The 20,143-nt window shown below is 40.0% G+C and overlaps 2 protein-coding genes across 3 annotated transcripts in view; one reads left to right on the forward strand and one right to left on the reverse strand.

Moving 5' to 3' along the window:
- The window catches only part of RINT1 (RAD50 interactor 1), a 25,194-nt gene extending 19,680 nt beyond the window's left edge, over window positions 1-5,514 (forward strand). The window contains exons 12-15 of the mRNA XM_055590221.1: window positions 967-1,181; window positions 2,447-2,627; window positions 2,701-2,819; window positions 4,035-5,514. Coding sequence (XP_055446196.1) covers window positions 967-1,181; window positions 2,447-2,627; window positions 2,701-2,819; window positions 4,035-4,227 — 708 coding nt within the window. The 3' untranslated portion in view covers window positions 4,228-5,514. The remainder of the gene's footprint in view (window positions 1-966; window positions 1,182-2,446; window positions 2,628-2,700; window positions 2,820-4,034) is intronic.
- EFCAB10 (EF-hand calcium binding domain 10) overlaps window positions 1-18,623 on the reverse strand; it is a 22,767-nt gene extending 4,144 nt beyond the window's left edge. The window contains exons 1-4 of one of the 2 annotated variants that reach the window (XM_055590224.1): window positions 18,414-18,618; window positions 5,716-5,880; window positions 5,521-5,608; window positions 4,340-4,417 (exon numbers count right to left, since the gene is read on the reverse strand). In XM_055590224.1, the coding sequence (XP_055446199.1) occupies window positions 4,381-4,417; window positions 5,521-5,608; window positions 5,716-5,880; window positions 18,414-18,522 (399 nt within the window). In that variant the 5' untranslated portion in view covers window positions 18,523-18,618 and the 3' untranslated portion in view covers window positions 4,340-4,380. Of the gene's footprint in view, window positions 1-4,339; window positions 4,418-5,520; window positions 5,609-5,715; window positions 5,881-18,413 lie in introns of those variants that run through there. The other variant, XM_055590223.1, reaches the window with a different exon arrangement.
- Window positions 18,624-20,143: the final 1,520 nt, after the last annotated feature.

Genomic DNA, 20,143 nt, shown 5'->3' on the forward strand with positions numbered 1-20,143 from the left:
CCGTCCATGGGATTTTCCAGGCAAGAGTACTGGAGTGGGGTGCCATTGCCTTCTCCATAGCTATTAGGGGAATGCAATCAAAACCACAATGGGATACCACTGCATACAAACTAGAATGGCCATAATAATAATAATATAGTATCATTTATAAGCAGTGTGGAGAAATTTGTACCCTTATACACAACCAATAGGAATGTAAAATGGTAGAGTTGCCTTCCAAAACTATTTTTTGGAAAATAGTTTGGCAATTCCTCAAAAGGTTAAATATAGAATTACTATATGATCCTGCAGTTCTACTCCTCGGTATATGTCCAAGAGAAATGAAAACATATATCTGCACAGAAACTTGTACACAAATGATCATAGAAATATTAGTCATAAAAGACAAAAAGTGGAAACAAGCCCAAATGTCTGTCAACTAATGAATGGATAAATAGGATATATCATTTGGCCACGAAAAGGAATGAAAACTGATACATATTACAACATGGTTGAACCTTGAAACATTATACCGAGTGAAAGAAGCTAGTTATATAAAGAATCATAGATTATATGAGTCCATTTGCATGAAATGTCCAGAACAGGCAGATCTAGAGACAGAAGATGAGTGGTTGCCTAGGGGTGGGGGATGAGGAGGACATTGGGAGATGATGGCAGAGAGGGGGGTTTCTTCTAGGGTAATGAAAACATTGTAAAACTGACTGCTGATAGACGCACAACTCTGAATGTATGAAACGCCACTGAACTGTATATTTATTTTTTGGCCACACTGCACAGAATGTGTTATCTTAGTTCCTTAACCAGAGATCAAATCCGTGCCCCCTGCAGTGGAAGCATAGAGTCTTAACCAAGAGACTGTATACTTTAAATGAATTTAAATTATATTTAAGAATTATATATGAGTTAGATCTCAAGCTGTTAAAAAAAAAGAGTATCTTAAACATGTTAACATATTTTTGCTTTCAGTTCTTCTTACAGCTTCAACAGGCAGCACTGGAAGTCTTTGCAGAGAATAACACTCTGAGTAAACTCCAGCTAGGACAGCTAGCCTCTATGGAAAGCTCTGTCTTTGATGACATGATTAACCTGTTAGAGCGTTTAAAGCATGACATGCTGACCCGGCAAGTAGACCATGTTTTTAGAGAAGTTAAAGATGCTGCAAAACTGTATAAAAAAGAGAGGTAAGTCCTCTGTATTTTCTTATAAGTCAACTCTCAACTCCAGTTTATAGAAGTTAACAGATAACATGCAGTCAGATTTCCAAAGTGTCTATAGATAGCACGGAGTTTGGCCTTTTGCACTCCCAACTTTTAACCGTTTTTGATGGAAATCTTTCTAAAATATGTTTTGACAGTCTTAATCAGAATAAATGGATAATAACTTAACCTTCAGATGTGGCTGTAAATCCAGAGGGCTGGTGTCTGATAGGGGGTTAAATGGCCTAGCCTGTCACCCACTGACAAAGCCAGGTGTTGCTGCGGCACCTGTGCACGCCCGCACTGTCGTGTAGTCACTGCCCACGATTCCTTGTGATGTCGGGTTTCCTGGAGCACAGGCAGTGTCTGTCCTAGCACAGCCGTGTCACACAGAGGACTTATCAGTTTAGAAGTGTCAATAGTCCCTGTGGTTTTGCTGAAAATTAACAGTGTAAAATTAACTAATGTCTTAAATGTTAATGCATTTTACATTTTAACTGTTTTATATCAGTAAGTCATGTTAAATGTGGAGGTTTACAAATTTTATCATCCTGCTTAAGTAAAGAGTGTTTCATTGAGAACTAAAGTATAAACATGAAAGAAAGTGTAAGTTGCTCAGTTGTATCTGACTCTTTGCTACTGTATCGTCCATGGAATTCTCCAGGCCAGAATACTGGAGTGGGTAGCCTTTCCCTTCTCCAGGGGATCTTCCTAACCCAGGGATCAAACCCAGGTCTCCCACATTGCAGGAAGATTCTTAATCAGCTGAGCCACCAGGAATCCCAAGAATACTGGAGTGAGTAGCCTATCCCTTCTCCAGTGGATCTTCCTGACCCAGGATTTGAACTGGTGTCTCCTGCATTGCAGGCAGATTCTTCACCAGCTGAACCACAAGGGAAGCAAAAAGTATAAACATAGGTACAGGGAACTCCCTGGCCGTCCAGTGGTTAGGACTTGGGGCTTTCACTGCTGAGGCCTGGGTTCAGTCCCTGGTCAGGGAGCTAAAATCCTGCAAGCTGTGAGGCATGGCCAAAAATAAAATAACATAACATAAAATAAACAAACAGGTACATTTATTTTCTGAGAGCACTTTTAATGTTGGGCTGTACACTTTGTCTTATCCAGATGCCCCAGAAAAGTGTACTTCCCCAGATTTAAAATAAGTAAAAAATCTTAAACATATAGAATGATGAAAAATTTCATAATAAAAATGAATATGCTGCAGATAGTGCTGTTTCTGCTTTTTCCAGGTGGTTGTCCTTGCCATCGCAGTCTGAACAGGCGGTGATGTCCCTGTCCAGTTCAGCTTGCCCCTTGCTGCTTACTTTACGAGACCGTTTACTTCAGTTAGAGCAGCAGCTTTGCTTCTCCCTATTTAAAGTTTTCTGGCAAATGCTTGTAGAGAAGCTGGACATATACATCTACCAAGAAGTAAGTAAGAGCAGACTGTATTTTGGGCTGTGATGATAAAGGCAACTCCTATATGAATTGTCCTTTTTTTCAGATAATTCTTGCCAATCACTTCAATGAAGGAGGAGCTGCTCAGCTGCATTTTGACATGACTCGGAATCTTTTCCCTTTGTTTTCTCACTATTGCAAGAGGCCAGAAAATTACTTTAAACAGTAAGCACAATATTTAACAATTAACTTTGATGTTATCAAATTGTTAGAGGAGGTTGTTTACTTTTTAAACAGCTTTAAGGTTCCAGTGATGTTACGTATACTGGAGTGAGTAGCCTATCCCTTTTCATCAATTAACAGCTTAAAATAGTCATAAGATGTGATGATAAAATGTGACCCATGACCTCCAAAAGTTGACCAGAGTTGGATATAAATTATATGTCGAGCTTTGTTTTCTAACACTTGGTTTAATGCTTATTACTTGGAAATAAATAGAATATGAAAGCAAATGCACTCCTGTCATATTGAATAAATAGAAGAAATTTAAAATGTTTAGTACTGAACAACAGGCCAGGCCTGAATAAAAATTAAAATTTGTTTTCTTAAACATTTGATATTAGTTTTGGTTCTAAGTATAACTATAGAGAAGGCAATGGCGCCCCACTCCAGTACTTTTGCCTGGAAAAATCCCGTGGACGGAGGAGCCTGGTGAGCTGCTGTCTATGGGGTCGCACAGTCGGACACGACTGAGCAACTTCACTTTCACCTTTCACTTTCATGCATTGGAGAAGGAAATGGCAACCCACCAGTGTTCTTGCCTGGAGAATCCCAGGGACGGGGAAGCCTGGTGGGCTGCTGTCCACGGGGTCGCACAGAGTCGGACACGACTGAAGCGACTTAGCAGCAGCAGTAGCAGCATAACTAACATGATATATGAAGAATTCTTAGAAGTATTTTTAGAAATTGGTATAAAACTTATTTAGATTTTTGAGATTATAAAGTATTCCTTTAAAACGAATAAAATGAAAGGTTTTTTGCTCATTTTGGTATGATACTTATTTCTGCTTTTTTTGTTTTATTCTGTATACCTATCTGCTTATATTTTGTCCCTTAATTTTCTCTTTTCCCATATCCTAAAGTTTTACCTACATTTAATATACTGTTAATATCAAATATCATATTTGGGGAAGTAATAAATATGTGTTAAAACAATGATCCTTTTACCTTATAGTAATCTAATGAAATATAAAGTCTGTACATATACAGTCCACACATGTTGAAAGAGCCAAGTAGTTAATCCATAGTTTTACAGAGGGCTTATGATCTGGCAATGCAGGGTAGCTGTTTAGTTTTTCTAAATGACATCATTACAGGACAATATGGGATGATATAGATAATGGAGATCTCATTTCCTTCCTGTTCTTTTTTTTTAAACAGTGTAAAAGAAGCCTGCATTCTTTTGAATTTGAATGTTGGTTCTGCCTTACTTCTGAGAGATGTCCTGCAGTCAACTTCAGGGCAACCTCCTGCCACAGCAGCACTAAATGAAGTTGGGATTTATAAACTGGCTCAGCAAGATGTTGAGATTCTACTTAATTTGAGGACAAACTGGCCTAACACTGGAAAATAAAGGGTCTTTTTTCGTTTGGGATTTTTGGTTTTTGTTGTTTTAACAAAAAGGAAGCCAGTTGGATTTCAAGTTATATGCTGAAGTTCTGAATTAATGAAACTGGACAACTGAAAACTTTATAGAATCATTTATTATCTGGGACTTAGAGTGTTATTAAAATGCTGACCATATTTCCTGAGTCCTCTTGTTCCTAAGAAAACAAAAACAGAAAGCTCAGAGGCCACGAAAATTCAGAGTAATTCCATTTACAAATATACACAGTGACTATGTCTGTTGAATAAAATACAGGAGCAGAGATAATAAATTACAGTCAACTTTTAATTTCTTTTGCCAGTTAGAGAAGACTGTTGCAGGTAATCTAACATAACAAAATTTTTTCAAAAATCACTTTAAAATGTATGTTTTTAATTGAAGTTCCTGTATCTAATTTGGAAATTCACTGTTTCCCATAAGAAAACACAAGAGATGGTGACTGAAATAGAATTTGCTCTCTTTCCACAAATGTCTTTCTATTTAGAATGCTTCCTAGCTCCATTCCACGTGACAGTGGGCAACCTTTGCTTTGTGGATGAAACATTTTAACTGCAGCACTGTGCTGCTGCCATCTGCTCTGAGGTAGGGCATATAATTAAATATTTTTTGTTGAATATCTATGTAAGTAATGAGATGAGAACCTTAAAACTTTCTTCCAGCTTTTCCTTGGCCTTGGACTATGTTAAATTAGACTTTTAAACACAAATTGAGCTAGCTTAGCTAAAGGCTTCTTTCTGTAAGTAGTTTCATTCCCATGGTTTTTTATTTCCTGACTTAGCATTTAGTTAATACTGTTCATGCTGTAATACCTCAAATCCAAAACTGTCAGGCTGGCATGCAGCCTGTACTGCTGATAAACATTTACTTTGTGAGAAATCATTTTGAGAAAAATTTCATTACTCTATATACAGAGATTTTCCAACTAGTATATTGTGCTTAAAGCTTTTCTGTTTGTTCTTCTGGCTGGTTGAGGCTTCTCTATCTCATTCTCTGAGAACTGCTGGGGGTTCCCATTGAGAACAGAATGAAGCGGCCTCTGGAACCTCCTTACCCCAGCATCCCCTTCCTCCCCTCCCCCCAAGCTTAGAGACTGCTGTCAGCCCTTCCTGTCCTCACTTTGTAGACAGAAAGCTGAAAGTTTCCAGGGAATGAAATGCTTCTATCAAAAGGTAGGACCCTCTGTTTTAAAATGTATGAATTGTACGTCAACATCATGCCACATTATTTACATAAAATAAACTCATTTAAAAATAAGCTTACACTTCATTCCTGAATTTTTCAAAAGTTACTCCATGTCCATCATCTTTTAAAACTTCATCTGCAGTACACAGACCCAGGGTTTTTAGTGCTGTAAGAGAATACGAAAAAAGAAAACTTTACAAAGTGAGAATTAGTTTCAACTAGGGAAACTTATGTAATGACTACAAATTACCTCAGTTTGTAAAAGATACTGACCTTCTTTATACTGTACGAATGATATGGATCCTTTATTCGAGGAGTCCAGCATCTCAAACATAGATGCAATATTAGAGTTATCCATAAAGAAAGGGAGAGCCACGCCTGATAGTTTGGCAATTCTCAGCCGTTCCAGTATAGATATTAAATACTCTCTTGGTCTTTCTGTAAAAGAATAGTTCCAATGCTTTCTGATAAGAAATTAAAATATGTCTGTCATAAATGGAAATAGTCGTGTAACAATTACTAAATACCTATGTTTGAAGTACTGTACTAGGCACTGGGAATATAGGCCTTGCTTACAGGAAAGGCAAGACATTGAACAATTAAATAATTATATACACAAGTGCTCTACTCCAGATGATTGAATAAAAATGCCCATTCAGGTCTACTGTATCCTTCAGCTTCTCTGTATATTCATTCTAGTAATTTCTGAGAGTTTGATATTAAAATTCCCAACTAAAAACTTAATTCATCTACTTAATAGTTGTTACAGTGGAACTATATGTTACCTTGTTTTGTATTTTCCAAGTCTCTATAAATGTAATCATACTTTCATAATTTAAAAAAATAAAAATCAAGAGATGGAACCAAAGACAGAAAAAAAAAAATGTCCAGAGATTAGACTTGTGCATAACATAGGAAAGAAAATCAACTAAAAGAAAGGGTAAAGAATAGATTTTCAAAAACAAACATTTAGGTTAATATGGTCCTCCAGTTAGAAAGCATAAATGTTCAATCCTAATATAAGGGCAGTATTTTAGATACATAGGCTATCTTTCATCTAAACAATATTAAATATGAAAAATCAAGATCAATTCACTCTGTAGAAATAATGTAGGGAAGCTGTGATAATAAATCTAAAAGAAGTATAGACATGGTGTGGCTCAGAAGAGGAATGCCTCCCCTGCCCCGTCACTGCATTCAATCCCGGGAGATAGACAGAGTCTTAAAAAAAGAAAGCTGAAGTCATTAAGAATTTCATACATCTATAAAAGCAGAAAAGCATAATGATCTCATCACCAGCTTCAACTGTTACATTTTGTGGCTGGTCTTATTTTACCATGATCCCATCTAGTTCCCTCTTCTTGTGTTTATGTAAATCACAGTAATCATCTCTCATTAGTGAATATGTACGTGTGCATTTCTAAAAGATTAGAACCCCCTCTTTTTGGTTGCGATATAACTGACATATTGTGTAAGTTTAAGGTGTGCAACTTGTTGGTGTTGTACATCTAAGCTGCTATGGCAGTACTAGTTAATGTTTCCATCACATCACACAGTGAGCACTGCTCTTTTGTGAAGGGAATAATTAAGATCTAGTCTCAGCAAGTTTCATGCTTATAATACAGCATTGTTCTCTGTAATTACTATGCTGTGCATTAGATCTCCAGGACTTTATAGTTATCGACTAGTTACAAGTTTGTACCCTTAAACAACATCTCTCCTGTCCCTCACCCGCCAGCTTCTGGGAACCACCATTCTACTCTCTGTTTTTATAAGTTTGGCTTTTTTAGATTTCACGTTTAAGTGATACCATACAGTATTTGTCTTTCTCTGACTTATTTCACTTAGTCCAATGTCCTCAGTACCCACCCATGACAGCTGTTCTAACAGGTGTGAGTTGATACTTTATTGAGGTTTTAACTTGCATTCCCCTGATGATTTGTAATATACAGAGCATCTTTTCATGTACCTGTTGCTCTTTGGATGTCTTTCTTTGGAAAAAACTCTAGTTCCTCTGCCCATTTTAAATCAAATTGTTCGTTTGTTATCATCTATATGATCTGCACATATTTTCTCCCATTCCACAGACTGCCTTTTCATTTTGTTGCTTCTTTTGCTGTGCAGAAGGGCTTCTGCTGTTTGTTTTGGCTGTGCCATGTGGCTTATGGGATCTTTGTCCTCAACCCAGGGATCAAACCTGGGTCCCTGGAAGTGACAGCGCTGAGTCCCAACTGCTGGACTGCCAGGGAATTCTCTGTGCAGAAGTTTTTCCGTTTAATTTAATCTCCTTGTTGATATTGGCGTTTGTTGTTTGTGTTTTCGGTGTCATTCATATCCAGAAGTCGTTGCCAAGACCATTGTCGAAGAGCTTCTTCCCTATGTTTTCTTCTAGGAATTTTACAGTATCAGGTTTAAGTCTTTAATCCATTTCAAGTTAATTTATGTGAATGGTGTTAAGACAGGGGTCCAGTCTCCTTTTTCTGCATGTGGTTACTCATATTTCCCAACACCATTTGTTTGAAGAGGGACTCCTTTTTCATGTTACTACAATACTGTCATCTCGGTACAATTTACACATCCAACAAAATTCTTAACATTCGCAAATAGCCAGACATTATGCAAATTTCCAGTTGTCTCACAAATTTCATAAATTATAAATGCTCTTTAAAAATCACTAATTAAATAAAGTCCACTCACTGTGATAGGTTATGTTTTTAATCTCTCTTAATTACATAGGTTTCTCCTCCATGTATTTCCTTCCTTGGAATTTGTGTGTTGAAAATAGAAGTAGGTGAACTTTTAATCTAATATACTGCCTTTTGGTGCAACTTTGAATACACTATAGCAGCAAATAGGCTACTAATGCAATCACATATGCAATCTACGTCATTTCTTTCTTAACTGTATTTCAAAATCAGAAAACATCAATGTTTGAATTTCAGTTCATTATATTTCTTTTTAAGGATAGAATAAACAATGCTGATGGAACTTGCTGTGTTACTAAGATTTCTTGCTGTATATCCTTTAGACTACATGGGGTGCTATAATGCTTATACTTGGAATCTATAATTTATACTCTTATCTGCTTCTAAAAATGTTTTGAAAATGCTTCAGTTCAGTTCAGTTGCTCAGTTGTGTCCGACTCTTTGTGACCCCATGAATTGCAGCACGCCAGGCCTCCCTGTCCATCACCAACTCCCGGAGTTCACTCAAACTCATGTCCATTGAGTTGGTGATGCCATCCAGCTATCTCATCCTGTCGTCCCCTTCTCCTCCTGCCCCCAATCCCTCCCAGCATCAGGGTCTTTTCCAATGAGTCAACTCTTCACATGAGGTGGCCAAAGTATTGGAATTTCAGCTTTAGCATCAGTCCTTCCAATGAACACCCAGGACTGATCTCCTTTAGGATGGACTGGTTGGATCTCCTTGCAGTCCAAGGGACTCTCAAGAGTCTTCTCCAACACCACAGTTCAAAAGCATCAATTCTTCGGCACTCAGCCTTCTTCACAGTCCAACTCTCACATCCATACATGACCACCGGAAGAACCATAGCTTTGACTAGATGGACCTTTATTGGCAAAGTGATGTCTCTGCTTTTTAATACATGCTATCTAGGTTGGTGCTATCTAGATTGGTCACAACTTTCCTTCCAAGGAGTAAGCGTCTTTTAATTTCATGGCTGCAATCACCATCTGCAGTGATTTTGGAGCCCCCCAAAATAAAGTCTGACACTGTTTCCACTGTTTCCCCATCTATTTCCCATGAAGTGATGGCACCAGATGCCATGATCTTAGTTTTCTGAATGTTGAGCTTTAAGTCAACTTTTTCACTCTCCTCTTTCACTTTCATCAAGAGGCTTTTGAGTTCCTCTTCACTTTCTGCCATAAGGGTGGTGTCATCTGCATATCTGAGGTTATTGATATTTCTCCTGGCAATCTTAATTCCAGCTTGTGCTTCTTCCAGCCCAGTGTTTCTCATGATGTATTCTGCATATAAGTTAAAAAAGCAGGGTGACAATATACAGCCTTGATGTACCCCTTTTCCTATTTGGAACCGGACTGTTGGTCCATGTCCAGTTCTAATTGTTGCTTCCTGACCTGCATATAGGTTTCTCAAGAGGCAGATCAGGTGTTCTGGTATTCCCATCTCTTTCAGAATTTTCCACTTAACAGTGCAAAGTTGCTTTAGTCATGTCCAACTCTTTGCAACCCCATGGACTATAGCCCGCCAGGCTCCTCTGTCCATGGGATTCTCCAGGCAAGAATATTGGAGTGACTTGCCATTTCCTCTTCCAGGGGATCTTCCCAACCCAGGAATCGAACCCAGGTCTCCTACATCTCTTGCATTGGCAAGCAGGTTCTTTACCACTAGCACCACCATATTTGGAGTCTATAATTTATACTCCACCTGCTTCTAAAAATGTTTTGAAAAATGCTTGTAAACAGAAGTATATATAATAAGATATAAGTTTTTTAAAACACAAAGGGAAGAGCCAAATGTTACTAACCACCTGAATTACATACATGTCAGTTGATGATGACAATCAGTTTTTCAAGGGACACAAACTTCAAGCTCAACTTTGTAATACTAATAGTATTTACTGAGCCCTTACTATGTGCCTGGTACTACACTAAGCATTTTCTGTGGCTAACTTCATTTCCTCCTCCCAAGTGTCATTTGCTCGAGGCCACACAGTCTGTATAAACTTAGGCAGTGTGCTTCCACAGCTCCTGGCCTCTACCACACTTAAAGCACATGAGAAGCATTTGCTACACCCAAACCTAGTCAGTCATGAGGCTCTCTCCCAAGTCTTTATCGATAGTTCTCAAATTCATCCTATCTTCACCACTCCCAAGCAGTAGCTCTTACCTGGGTAACTACTTTAAAAAAAAATTCTGATTTCTTTAATGCTATCCCCTTTAATGCTATCCCCCACACTCCCTCCTTCCACAGCCTAGAATTGCCACTGGGAAGGGCTGCCCAGTTAGAGGCTGTATTTCCCAATACAGCCTAGGAAAGGCCAGATTTTCTTACCAAATGATTCAGGTTATGTCAGATTTGGCTGTGAAATGAGTTATGAAAATCTACTGGCTTTCAGAGATTCCAGAATTTGAGGATCAAGGATATGGGATCATGGATGTGTTGTCACAATAGTAACAGCCCAGCCACGCTGTCCTGTCTTATTTTCCATAACTCCCTTACAATTCCAAGGTTTTCAAACTGAGATACATCATAATGCCAGGAGCTTTGCAAAAATCCAAGATAAAGATACACCATTTCTTTCTGAGCATCATTCATACGTGTGTAAGTTGCTCAGTCATCTCCGACTCTTTGTGACACCATAGACTGTAGTCCACCCGTCTCCTCTGTCCATGGGATTCTCCAGGCAAGAATGCTGAAATGGGTTGCCATTCCCTTCTCCGGGGGATCTTGCCCACCCAGGGATTGAACACAGGTCTCCTGCATTGCAGGCGGATTCTGTACCATCTGAGCCACCAAGGAAGCCCGAGCATCATTCAGACAACAGTAAATATGCTTCTTATTATTCACTATTGTAGGAGCATCATTCTTACAACAGTGAATAATAGGAAACATTAAGAAATGGAGCGGCTTTCCTGGTGGCCACGAGGTTAAGAATCCATCTGGCAATGAAGGGGACACAGTTCAACTGCTGATCTGGGAAGATCCCACATGCCACTGGGCAACTAAGTCCATGCATCACAACTGCTAAGCCTGTGCTCCAGAGCCTGGGAACTGTAACTACTGAGTCCACGTTCTGCAGCTACTAAAGCCCACGCACCTAGAGCCTGTGCCCCACAACAAGAGGAGCCACTGCGATGAGAAGTCTGTGCAATACACCTAGAGAGCGCCCCCATTCTCTGTAACTAGAGAAGGCTCAGGCATAGCAATGAAGACCCAGCACAGCCAAAAAATCTAAAAAAAATATTTTTTAAAAAGTGAAAAAGAAATGGATATACGAAGTTTCCCCCTTACCTATCCATGGAGAATACATTCCAAGACCCCTGATAGATGTCTGAAACCAGATAGTACTGAGCCCTATATATTCTATGTGTTTTCCTATACATACATGTATCTATGATAAAGTTTAATTTATAAATAAGGCAGAGTAAGAAATTAACAATAATAAAATCAAACAATTTTAACAATATACCATAATAACAGTTATATGAATGTGGTCTCTCTCAAAATACCTTATTATACAAACCAACGCAATGGACATGAACTTGAGCAAATTCCAGGATATGGTGAGGGACAGGGAAGCCTGGCATGCTGTATACAGTCCATGCGGTCACGAAGAGTTGGACACAACTTGGCGACTGAACAACAACAAATACCTTTTCCATCTTAACTAAGCATTTATCATGTACTGTGGCTGTAACTTCTTTAGTGTGAGGTACAACAATAAAATTGGAATTTCTTTTTCCTTCTTCACAGTTTCATGGAGAGAAGATTCATTCTTACCAAAGATCTTAGCACCCTCAGCACTCTGTGACTTTTTTTCTTTCTATTAAGTTGAGAATGTTCACCTTTTCACTTAAAGGAAGCATTTATAGCTTCTCTTTGGCATACCCAAACTAGCTTCATCACTGGTCTGGTGCTTTGGGTCCAGTATTCGGTAAAATCTGTAAATATTTTTTGGTAAAACAAAGGGTGACTTGAACACAAGCACTGCAGTCCCGTGACCATCAATCTGTAACTGAGATGCCTACTAAGTGACTCAGGGTGGACAGGCTGGACAAAGGGATGATTCGAGGCTGAGGCAGGATGGTTCAAGGTTTCATCAGCACTACTCAGAAGAGTGTGAAATTTATAATTTATCAATTGCTTATTTCTGAAATTTTCCATTCAATATTTTCATACTGCAGCTTACTGCAGGGAACCAAAACTGCTGAAAGCAAAACTGTGCATAAGGAAGGACATTCATGTATCTGTAGGAGAACAAAACATTCATTTCAGCTAAAACAAGTGACTTCAAAGAAGCTTGGTATGCAGCATCAGGATGAGGTCTCAGACGCTAAGGGTACAAGTTGCCTTTCTTCTGCCATTAGGAGGGCTTGGATGGAAACTGAAGAGCACACCCATGCAGCGAGTGAGGGAAATCCCTGGATAATTACTGCATAGCAGGGCAGGTGAGCGGTCAGTCCAGACTGGAGCAGGGGGGTTGAGGGGGTGGGGTGGGGATGGTGATGACCTGATGAATGTAAATGAGATGAATGTAATGAGATGAGATCTGTACTTGTGAAAAAAGAGCATATGGGTGAGCTAGTGATAATTACACAGAAAACTGAAGCAAACATTTAAAATGTAGCATTATTAGCTTGAGGGGAAAAAAAACAAAGGAAATATAGTCATAACATACTACATGGATTAGTTGTGGATATCTGCCTAATACTAATAATGTAAATTCTGAACACTGATTATATCAAAATTGTGTTCTAACTTTATTGGGAAGATGAGAATGACTGGGAACAGGTGTGAATGTGTATGTGTGTGTGTGCACGCACGTGTGTGCATTTCTGGAACTGTGGTGGCTACTGTGGGAAATTTTTAACTTAGGTAAATCCACTTAAGGGGCACCCATAAAAGAGAGGATCCCAAACCTCTCAGAGACAACAAAATGTGTTCTTTGGTTGGTATGCAGAAGCTTCTAAAAGACAAAATGACTCCAAAATCTAATAGGATCCTTATAGCATGCAACGGAGAAGGCAATGGCACCCCACCCCAGTACTCTTGCTTGGAAAATCCATGGACGGAGGAGCCTGGTAGGCTGCAGTCCATGGGGTCACTAAGAGTCGGACACGACTGAGCGACTTCACTTTCACTTTTTACTTTCATGCATTGGAGAAGGAAATGGCAACCCATTCCAGTATTCTTGCCTGGAGAATCCCAGGGACAGAAGAGCCTAATGGGCTGCTGTCTATGGGGTCGCACAGAGTCTGACACGACTGAAGTGACTTAGCATAACATAGCATAGCATAGCATGCAAATCAAAACTCTTTAGTGAGAAACCTTGGGCCATGTGAGCAGGTAATCTTAGTTTATCTATCAGAATTACAGTGTGGATCCAGCTATTCTTTGGAGTTTTGTATTACAATACTTGTTGTTGTTTAGTTGCTAAGTTGTGTCCAACTCTTTTGTAATTCATGGACTGTATGTAGCCTGCCAGGCTCCTCAGTCCATGGGATTCTCCAGGCAAGAATACTGGAGTGGGCTGCCATTTCCTTCTCTAGAGGATCTTCTCAACCCAAGGAATGAACCCGCATCTCCTGCACTGGCAGGCAGATTCATTACCACTGAGCCACAAGAGAAGCCCCTACAGCACCTGAAAGTGAAAGTCGCTCAGTTCTGTCCGACTCTTTGCGACCCCATGGACTATAATGTCCATGGAATTCTCCAGGCCAGAATACTGGAGTGCGTAGCCTCTCCCTTCTCCAGGGGATCTTCCCAACCCAGGGACTGAACCCAGGTCTCCCACATTGCAGGTGGATTCTTTACCAACTGAGCCACAAGGGAAGCTCAAGAATACTGAAATGGGTAGCCTATCCCTTCTCCAGGGGATCTTCCCAACCCAGGAATCGAACCAGGGTCTCCTGCATTGCGGGCGGATTCTTTACCAACTGAGCTATGATGGAAGCCCCTACAGTACCTGAGATATGGCTAAAATTTAATGAAGGCTATAAGATCTCTGTTTGTGTCTGCCTGTTTATGTATATGTATGTCTATGTAAATGTGGCATTTTTCTATTACTTTCAGATGGTACTGCCAAGATTAATTTAAAAAAAATTCAATTTAACTGGCTTAAAAGATTGATGTAATGTGTGAAAGCCGCTCAGCTGTGTCTGACTCTTTGTGACTACATGAAATACACAGCTCATGGAATTCTCCAGGCCAGAATGCAGTGGATGGCCTATCCCTTCTCCAGAGGATCTTCCCAACCCAGGGACTGAACCCAGGTCTCCCACATTGCAGGCAGATTCTTTACCAGATGAGCTACCAGGAAAGCCCTAAAAAAATTAGAGCTTATTATTAATTAAGCATTCCTAAACTCTCAGAGATATAGAAACAAACATGATTTTAAAGTTCACATGATCTAGAATAAATAAAATGATCTTTGATAAATAAAAGCTATTGTTTAAGTTTGTTGGTTTAATAAAAACAAGCATGTCTTCTCAGAATAGTCAATATTAAATGTAAGGCAAACATACAACTTTTTCTATCTAGGTTTACTAGTCAAATAAGCTCATGCTATTTGTTACAGAATTTGCCAGCAAGTAACATTAAGATCAATTCAGTTCAGTCACTCAGTTGTGTCCAATTCTTTGCAACCCCAGGGACTGCAGCATGCCAGGCTTCCCTGTCCATCACCAGCTCCCAGAGCTTGCTCAAACTCATGTCCATTGAGTTGGTGATACCATCCAACCATCTCATCCTCTGTTGTCCCCTTCTCCTGCCTTCAATTTTTCCCAGCATCAGGGTCTTTTCCAATGAGTCAGTTCTTTGCATCAGGTGGCCAAAGTATTGGAGTTTCAGCTTCAGCATCAGTCCTTCCCAAGAACATTTAGAGATGATTTCCTTTAAGATTGACTGGTTTGACCTCCTTGCAGGCCAAGAGACTCTCAAGAGTCTTCTCCAAAATCACAGTTCAAAAGCATCAATTTAAAACACTTGCTTTTAACAATTATACCTGGATTATCTTAATGTTCAATTGATGCTTTTGAACTTTAAGATAATCCAGGTATAATTGTTAAAGGCAAGTGTTTTAAATAAATGTAAAGTTTATACTAAGTTAAACTAAATAATGACATTCATTGAATATCTAGATCATTTCCAGAGAAGATAATGTACTAAGACATTGACTGCTAAACATAAGTTTATTTACTTTTGGCTTTTTAATTTTTACACAGAGACAGAGGATATTTGGGTCTATTAATATGTCTTCTGCCACATTACAAATGGTATAGTAAAAAACCATGTCTCTAAAAAATATGTTATGATTATGTCTTTATAAATTTGCTAATCCACTACAGGATATTAACATATGATAGTTCACAATTGCCTGCTTCCTAGTTTTCACTGGAAAGCAAAGATTACAAATAGTTAAAATTTATAATTCATATGTAAAAATAAAACTGCTAGCAACAATAAGGGTGAAAGAAAAAAACAGTGTATGAAAAGTAGTAAGGAAAATAGAATATATCTTTTGGATAAGCTGGACAACTTGATGTAAACCTCAGAGAAATCACAACAGCTCATATGTGGGCAACCTGCAGGCCTGCTGTTATGTGGCCACCCAGAAGGTCACAAGATACATTCAAACTGCAAGCCAGGAAAATCCATCGGACTGTAACTGCCAGCCTCATTACACCATCTGGAGATGCTTCGAACTCAAAACTAAAAATGTTCTCAAATGGCTTCTCTTTAACACAGAAACTGAATGTATAATTTGCTCAGACTATTAGCCTTTGTTTTTCTTTTGTTTCCACAGAAATGCGTCTTGTTAAATTATAAATTACCTTAAGGCTCACAGCACAGGGAGGCCTCATTGAGGTGAAAGTTCACCTGCAACGCTGCTGCTGCTGCTAAGTCGCTTCAGTCATCCGACTCTGTGCAACCCCCTAGACGGCAGCCCACCAGGCTCCCCCATCCCTGGGATTCTCCAGGCAAGAACACTGGAGTGGGTTGCCATTTCCTTCTCCAATGCATGAAAGTGAAAAGTGAAAGTGAAGTCGCTCAGTCGTGTCCAACTCTTAGCGACCCCATGGACTGCAGCCCACCACTAGGCTCCTCCGTCCATGGGATTTTCCAGGCAAGAGTGCTGGAGTGGGGTGCCATTGCCTTCTCTGACCTGCAACACTGGCCTCCTGAAATAAAACATCTTCACTTCATCCTGTTTTGAGGGATCATGAGGCTACATGGTTGCTGATACACAGGCTGTGCCTATATAAATAACTTAAAACTAATGGCACATAATACAAAAAACACCTGTTGGTAGACTTAGAAAGGTAAAACTTAAAAAACTTATAACCCATTTGAATTATTTAACTTGTTAAATTCTTGGCTCCTGGGAATCTCTGCTCTGGACAGTTTTTCAATCCCCGGCTATTATTTCCTTATAGTTAGCATATTGACCTCTCTAGTGTGTTGTATACTCTAGTGCCAGCTACTCATGTGCCAAATGGCATCCATCAGGAACCGACAACCAGACAAAATCAACAATAACCCTGTGAAAGATGAACACAACGACTACATGGCTCTCCCACTTAAGGACTCAACTAATGCAAACGGTGTGTATGAGATTCTTCGGCCTGACTACATTAATGGGGGTAACGGAGAATAATGTAATGTTGGCTGGTCATACTTTTAAGCCCAAAGAGAGAACGACCAAAAGCAGGAGGCAGGGTGGGGAGGTGGATTGTTAAAATCAAGATTAAATGGAGACCAGTCTTGAAAAATTCCCTGGACAGACAAAACCAATTAAGTCATACAAGCAAAGCTTAATTTGCTTTTTCTGCAACATTATCTTGACCTGGGTCATTGTTTGCTTCTGCCTCTGGCAAGCGTAAGCATAAACTTTAAACTTTCCCAAGTTTGATCTGAGGTAACCATTAACCTATTCCCTATCATTTACAAAGATGCTAATATTCTAACCAATTTTTGTGAAGAATAGTCACTGCCTTCTCACCACAATACACTGCTTTCTAACAATAAACCTCTGAGCCTCATTCCTTGTTCTCGTTTGAGTCCTCCTGGTTTGCAAACTGTCTTTTTGGTGTATGCACAATGGTGATTATTGGTTTTACTTCTGCTTTTTCTGAAGTTTTCACACACACACACACACACACACACATCTGCCTCTAAAAGCAAAAGATTATTTTCACCACTATTACTAAAACCCAGCAAGAAACAGTAGTCATTTTTTTAAAAAGTAGGTTTTTAAAAATTAGTTTGATAGCAACTTTTCCCCAGTGCATTAAAAAGTGCATTCCTTTTGTATTTTTAAAAAATTTTCTATCTATTTTTAATTGTTGCAGAGTTCTTACTGCTTTATTGTCTTAAAACAACTAGAAAGAACTTGATCACCCTATACATGACCATACTGGTTGGGTGGTTTTTGACAAAATTGGAATGTTGGCTATTTACATTTCCTTATACAAAAGCAAATAGGCAATTTTGGCGTTTTGGAAACTCCATATGAGGCAAGCTACCATTCTCCACCCTGAGGAGAAGCACATCAACTCACTTTCACCTACATATAACTTTTAAATTTACAGGCCACATAAAAATTATGAAATGATTCAAACTTTATATGAATGATTCAAACTTTATATGGGGATCGAGTGTATTAAAAATGTCAGAAAAATCTGTCTCAAGAACATCCTTCTGTTCTACCCTATCAACTGTTTTTTTTACCAGATTAAAAACTCTTTGAGGGCAGGGGTAATACTGGGAACATCTGTTGGTTGCAGACATAAGGATGATTTATACGTTATTAATTTAATCTTCTCCACGTTGCCATGAAATCGGTACTATTATAGTCTCCATTTTCCAGAAGAGGGGAAAGGAATTCAGGCTCTTGCCCAGTCACAAAGTACTAAGGGATAGGGCCAGGAGCCAGACTACTGAACCCCGGAGCCTCTCTTCCACCCGCGACAACCCTCACCGGCCAGAGTCCCGCCACACTTGGCAAGAGGCAGGCACAAAGAGGCCGTTGCGTTAAGTCTTGTTTAATTGAAAGCCACAATGTTAACGGGCAGCAGGAGGGCTCAACTAGCCGAGAGGCATGAAAGAGTGTTTGCGGAGTGGGGGAGGTGGTAACCGGGAAGGAAGCTATCCTTCGTCCCCCGAGACGCACGCGTGGAAGGATGGCTGGCTACACGAGGAATTTCTGAGGACCGCTCGGTGTGGGACGGAAAGTCGAGTGGTAGGCAAGACACTTGCAAGACACTTACCCGGCCGGAAAAAGAGGAGGGCGCTGGTAAGATAGGTCAGCAAATCCATAATCCGATGTTTTTCCAAATAATTCCTGGCTTGGAGCTCCCTGCTGCTGCGGGCCTCCATCGCTTCTAGCTGGGCTGTTGCTAGGCGACCAGGCAGCGTCGCCGCCGCTCGGCTCCGCCCCTTCCGCCAGGTTACTTGACGCGCCCCCGACTGGCAGAGACCTGGGCACCAAGTCTACACCTCATCCAGAAGAGGCAGACGGGAAGTGTGGGATGGGGCAGACGCGGAGGCAGGAGGGAGATTAGTGCACAGCCCCTTGCGGAAAGATGTCCTTGTCCCCCATCTGGGCTGAGGGTTGGGCCTGATGATCTTTTCCTGTTTCTGTCTTTAGCACCTAGCTCAGTACTTGTTGATCCAGGGCCTCATGTGGTAATAATACACAGTGTGTGTGAATGTGTTAGTCGCTCAGTCGTGTCCGACCCTTTTCGAGCCCAAGGACTGTAGCCCGCCAAGCTCCTCTGTCTGTGGAATTCTCCAGGCAAGAACACTGGAGTGGGTTGTTAGTTCCTTCCCTATCCCGACCCAGGGATAGAACCTAGTCCTCCACATTGCAGGCAGGTTCCTTACCATCTGAGCCACCAGGGAAACTTCTGTAATAACAGGGGTGTCCAGTGGAGAGTCCTAAGCAGCACCTTTGATGTGAGCAGCCGGCAGAGCAGTGCTGGTGGTGAGGCTGGAAGGGGCCGTTTTCTCTACGGGATGGTGCGGTCATGAAGTATCTGTTTGCTTCACTAGATGGTTTGGAGCTGGTCTTAAGGAGAAAGAGACCACTTGACAGTGGTTTTGAGAGAGAGTCGCTAAGTAAGGTGGCGAGGAGAGGCCTCTACTTAGCCATGGAAGTACCTGAGAAACTAAACTCTAGGCTTGGACTTCTGTTCTTGAGGGCCAGGCTCTGAGATCAGTGCCCTTACCTACCACCAGAGAGTTATTCCAGAACAGTCACTTCAAGAAGACAAAAGACAAATGGCCAATAAACATATGAAAATATTCTTAGCCTCTCCAGCAATCCTGTAAACAAAACTACAAGAAAATGCCATTTTACGCCCATTTTACATCTACCAAACTGGTAAAAATACGGCAGCTGAACAGTATCAACTGCTGGTAAGGCTATAGTGCAACAAAACAACCAGTGATGATCAGAGCTTTCCAAAGTAGAACATCCACCTTGGAATTATCTTGGTAGTGTAAACATGCTTCAGAAATTCCACACCTACAGCAACTCTTGTACACCTGTACCACGATAAGTACAAGAATGTTCAGAAGAGCACTGTTCATGATAGAAGACATAGCAGCTCAAAGGTCATCAAAAGTAGAATGGATTAAAAAAACGGATAGAGTCACAATGGAATACTATAAAGCTTTGCAGGAATGGATTGTAGCCACTGGCAACAAAATGGATGAGTCTCAAAAACATAATATTGTCTCAAAAATATAAACTGTATGAATCAATTTATATAGTTAAAAAACATACAAAACAAAGCAATGTGTTGTTTACAGATTCAAGCCTATGTAGGAAATCTATTAAGAAATACAAAGGAATTAAGAAATACAAAGGAATACACAAAAATTCAGCTTAGTATTTGCCTTGGAGGTGAGAGGAAAGGGAATGGGTTTGTAGAGCAATATCCTGAGGAAGATAAGGGTAATTTTCTTTACCTGAGTCATGGGTACACAGGTGCTC

The sequence above is a fragment of the Bubalus kerabau genome, chromosome 8 (genome assembly GCF_029407905.1).
Source record: "Bubalus kerabau isolate K-KA32 ecotype Philippines breed swamp buffalo chromosome 8, PCC_UOA_SB_1v2, whole genome shotgun sequence".
In the NCBI taxonomy this organism is placed as follows: Eukaryota; Metazoa; Chordata; class Mammalia; order Artiodactyla; family Bovidae; genus Bubalus; species Bubalus kerabau.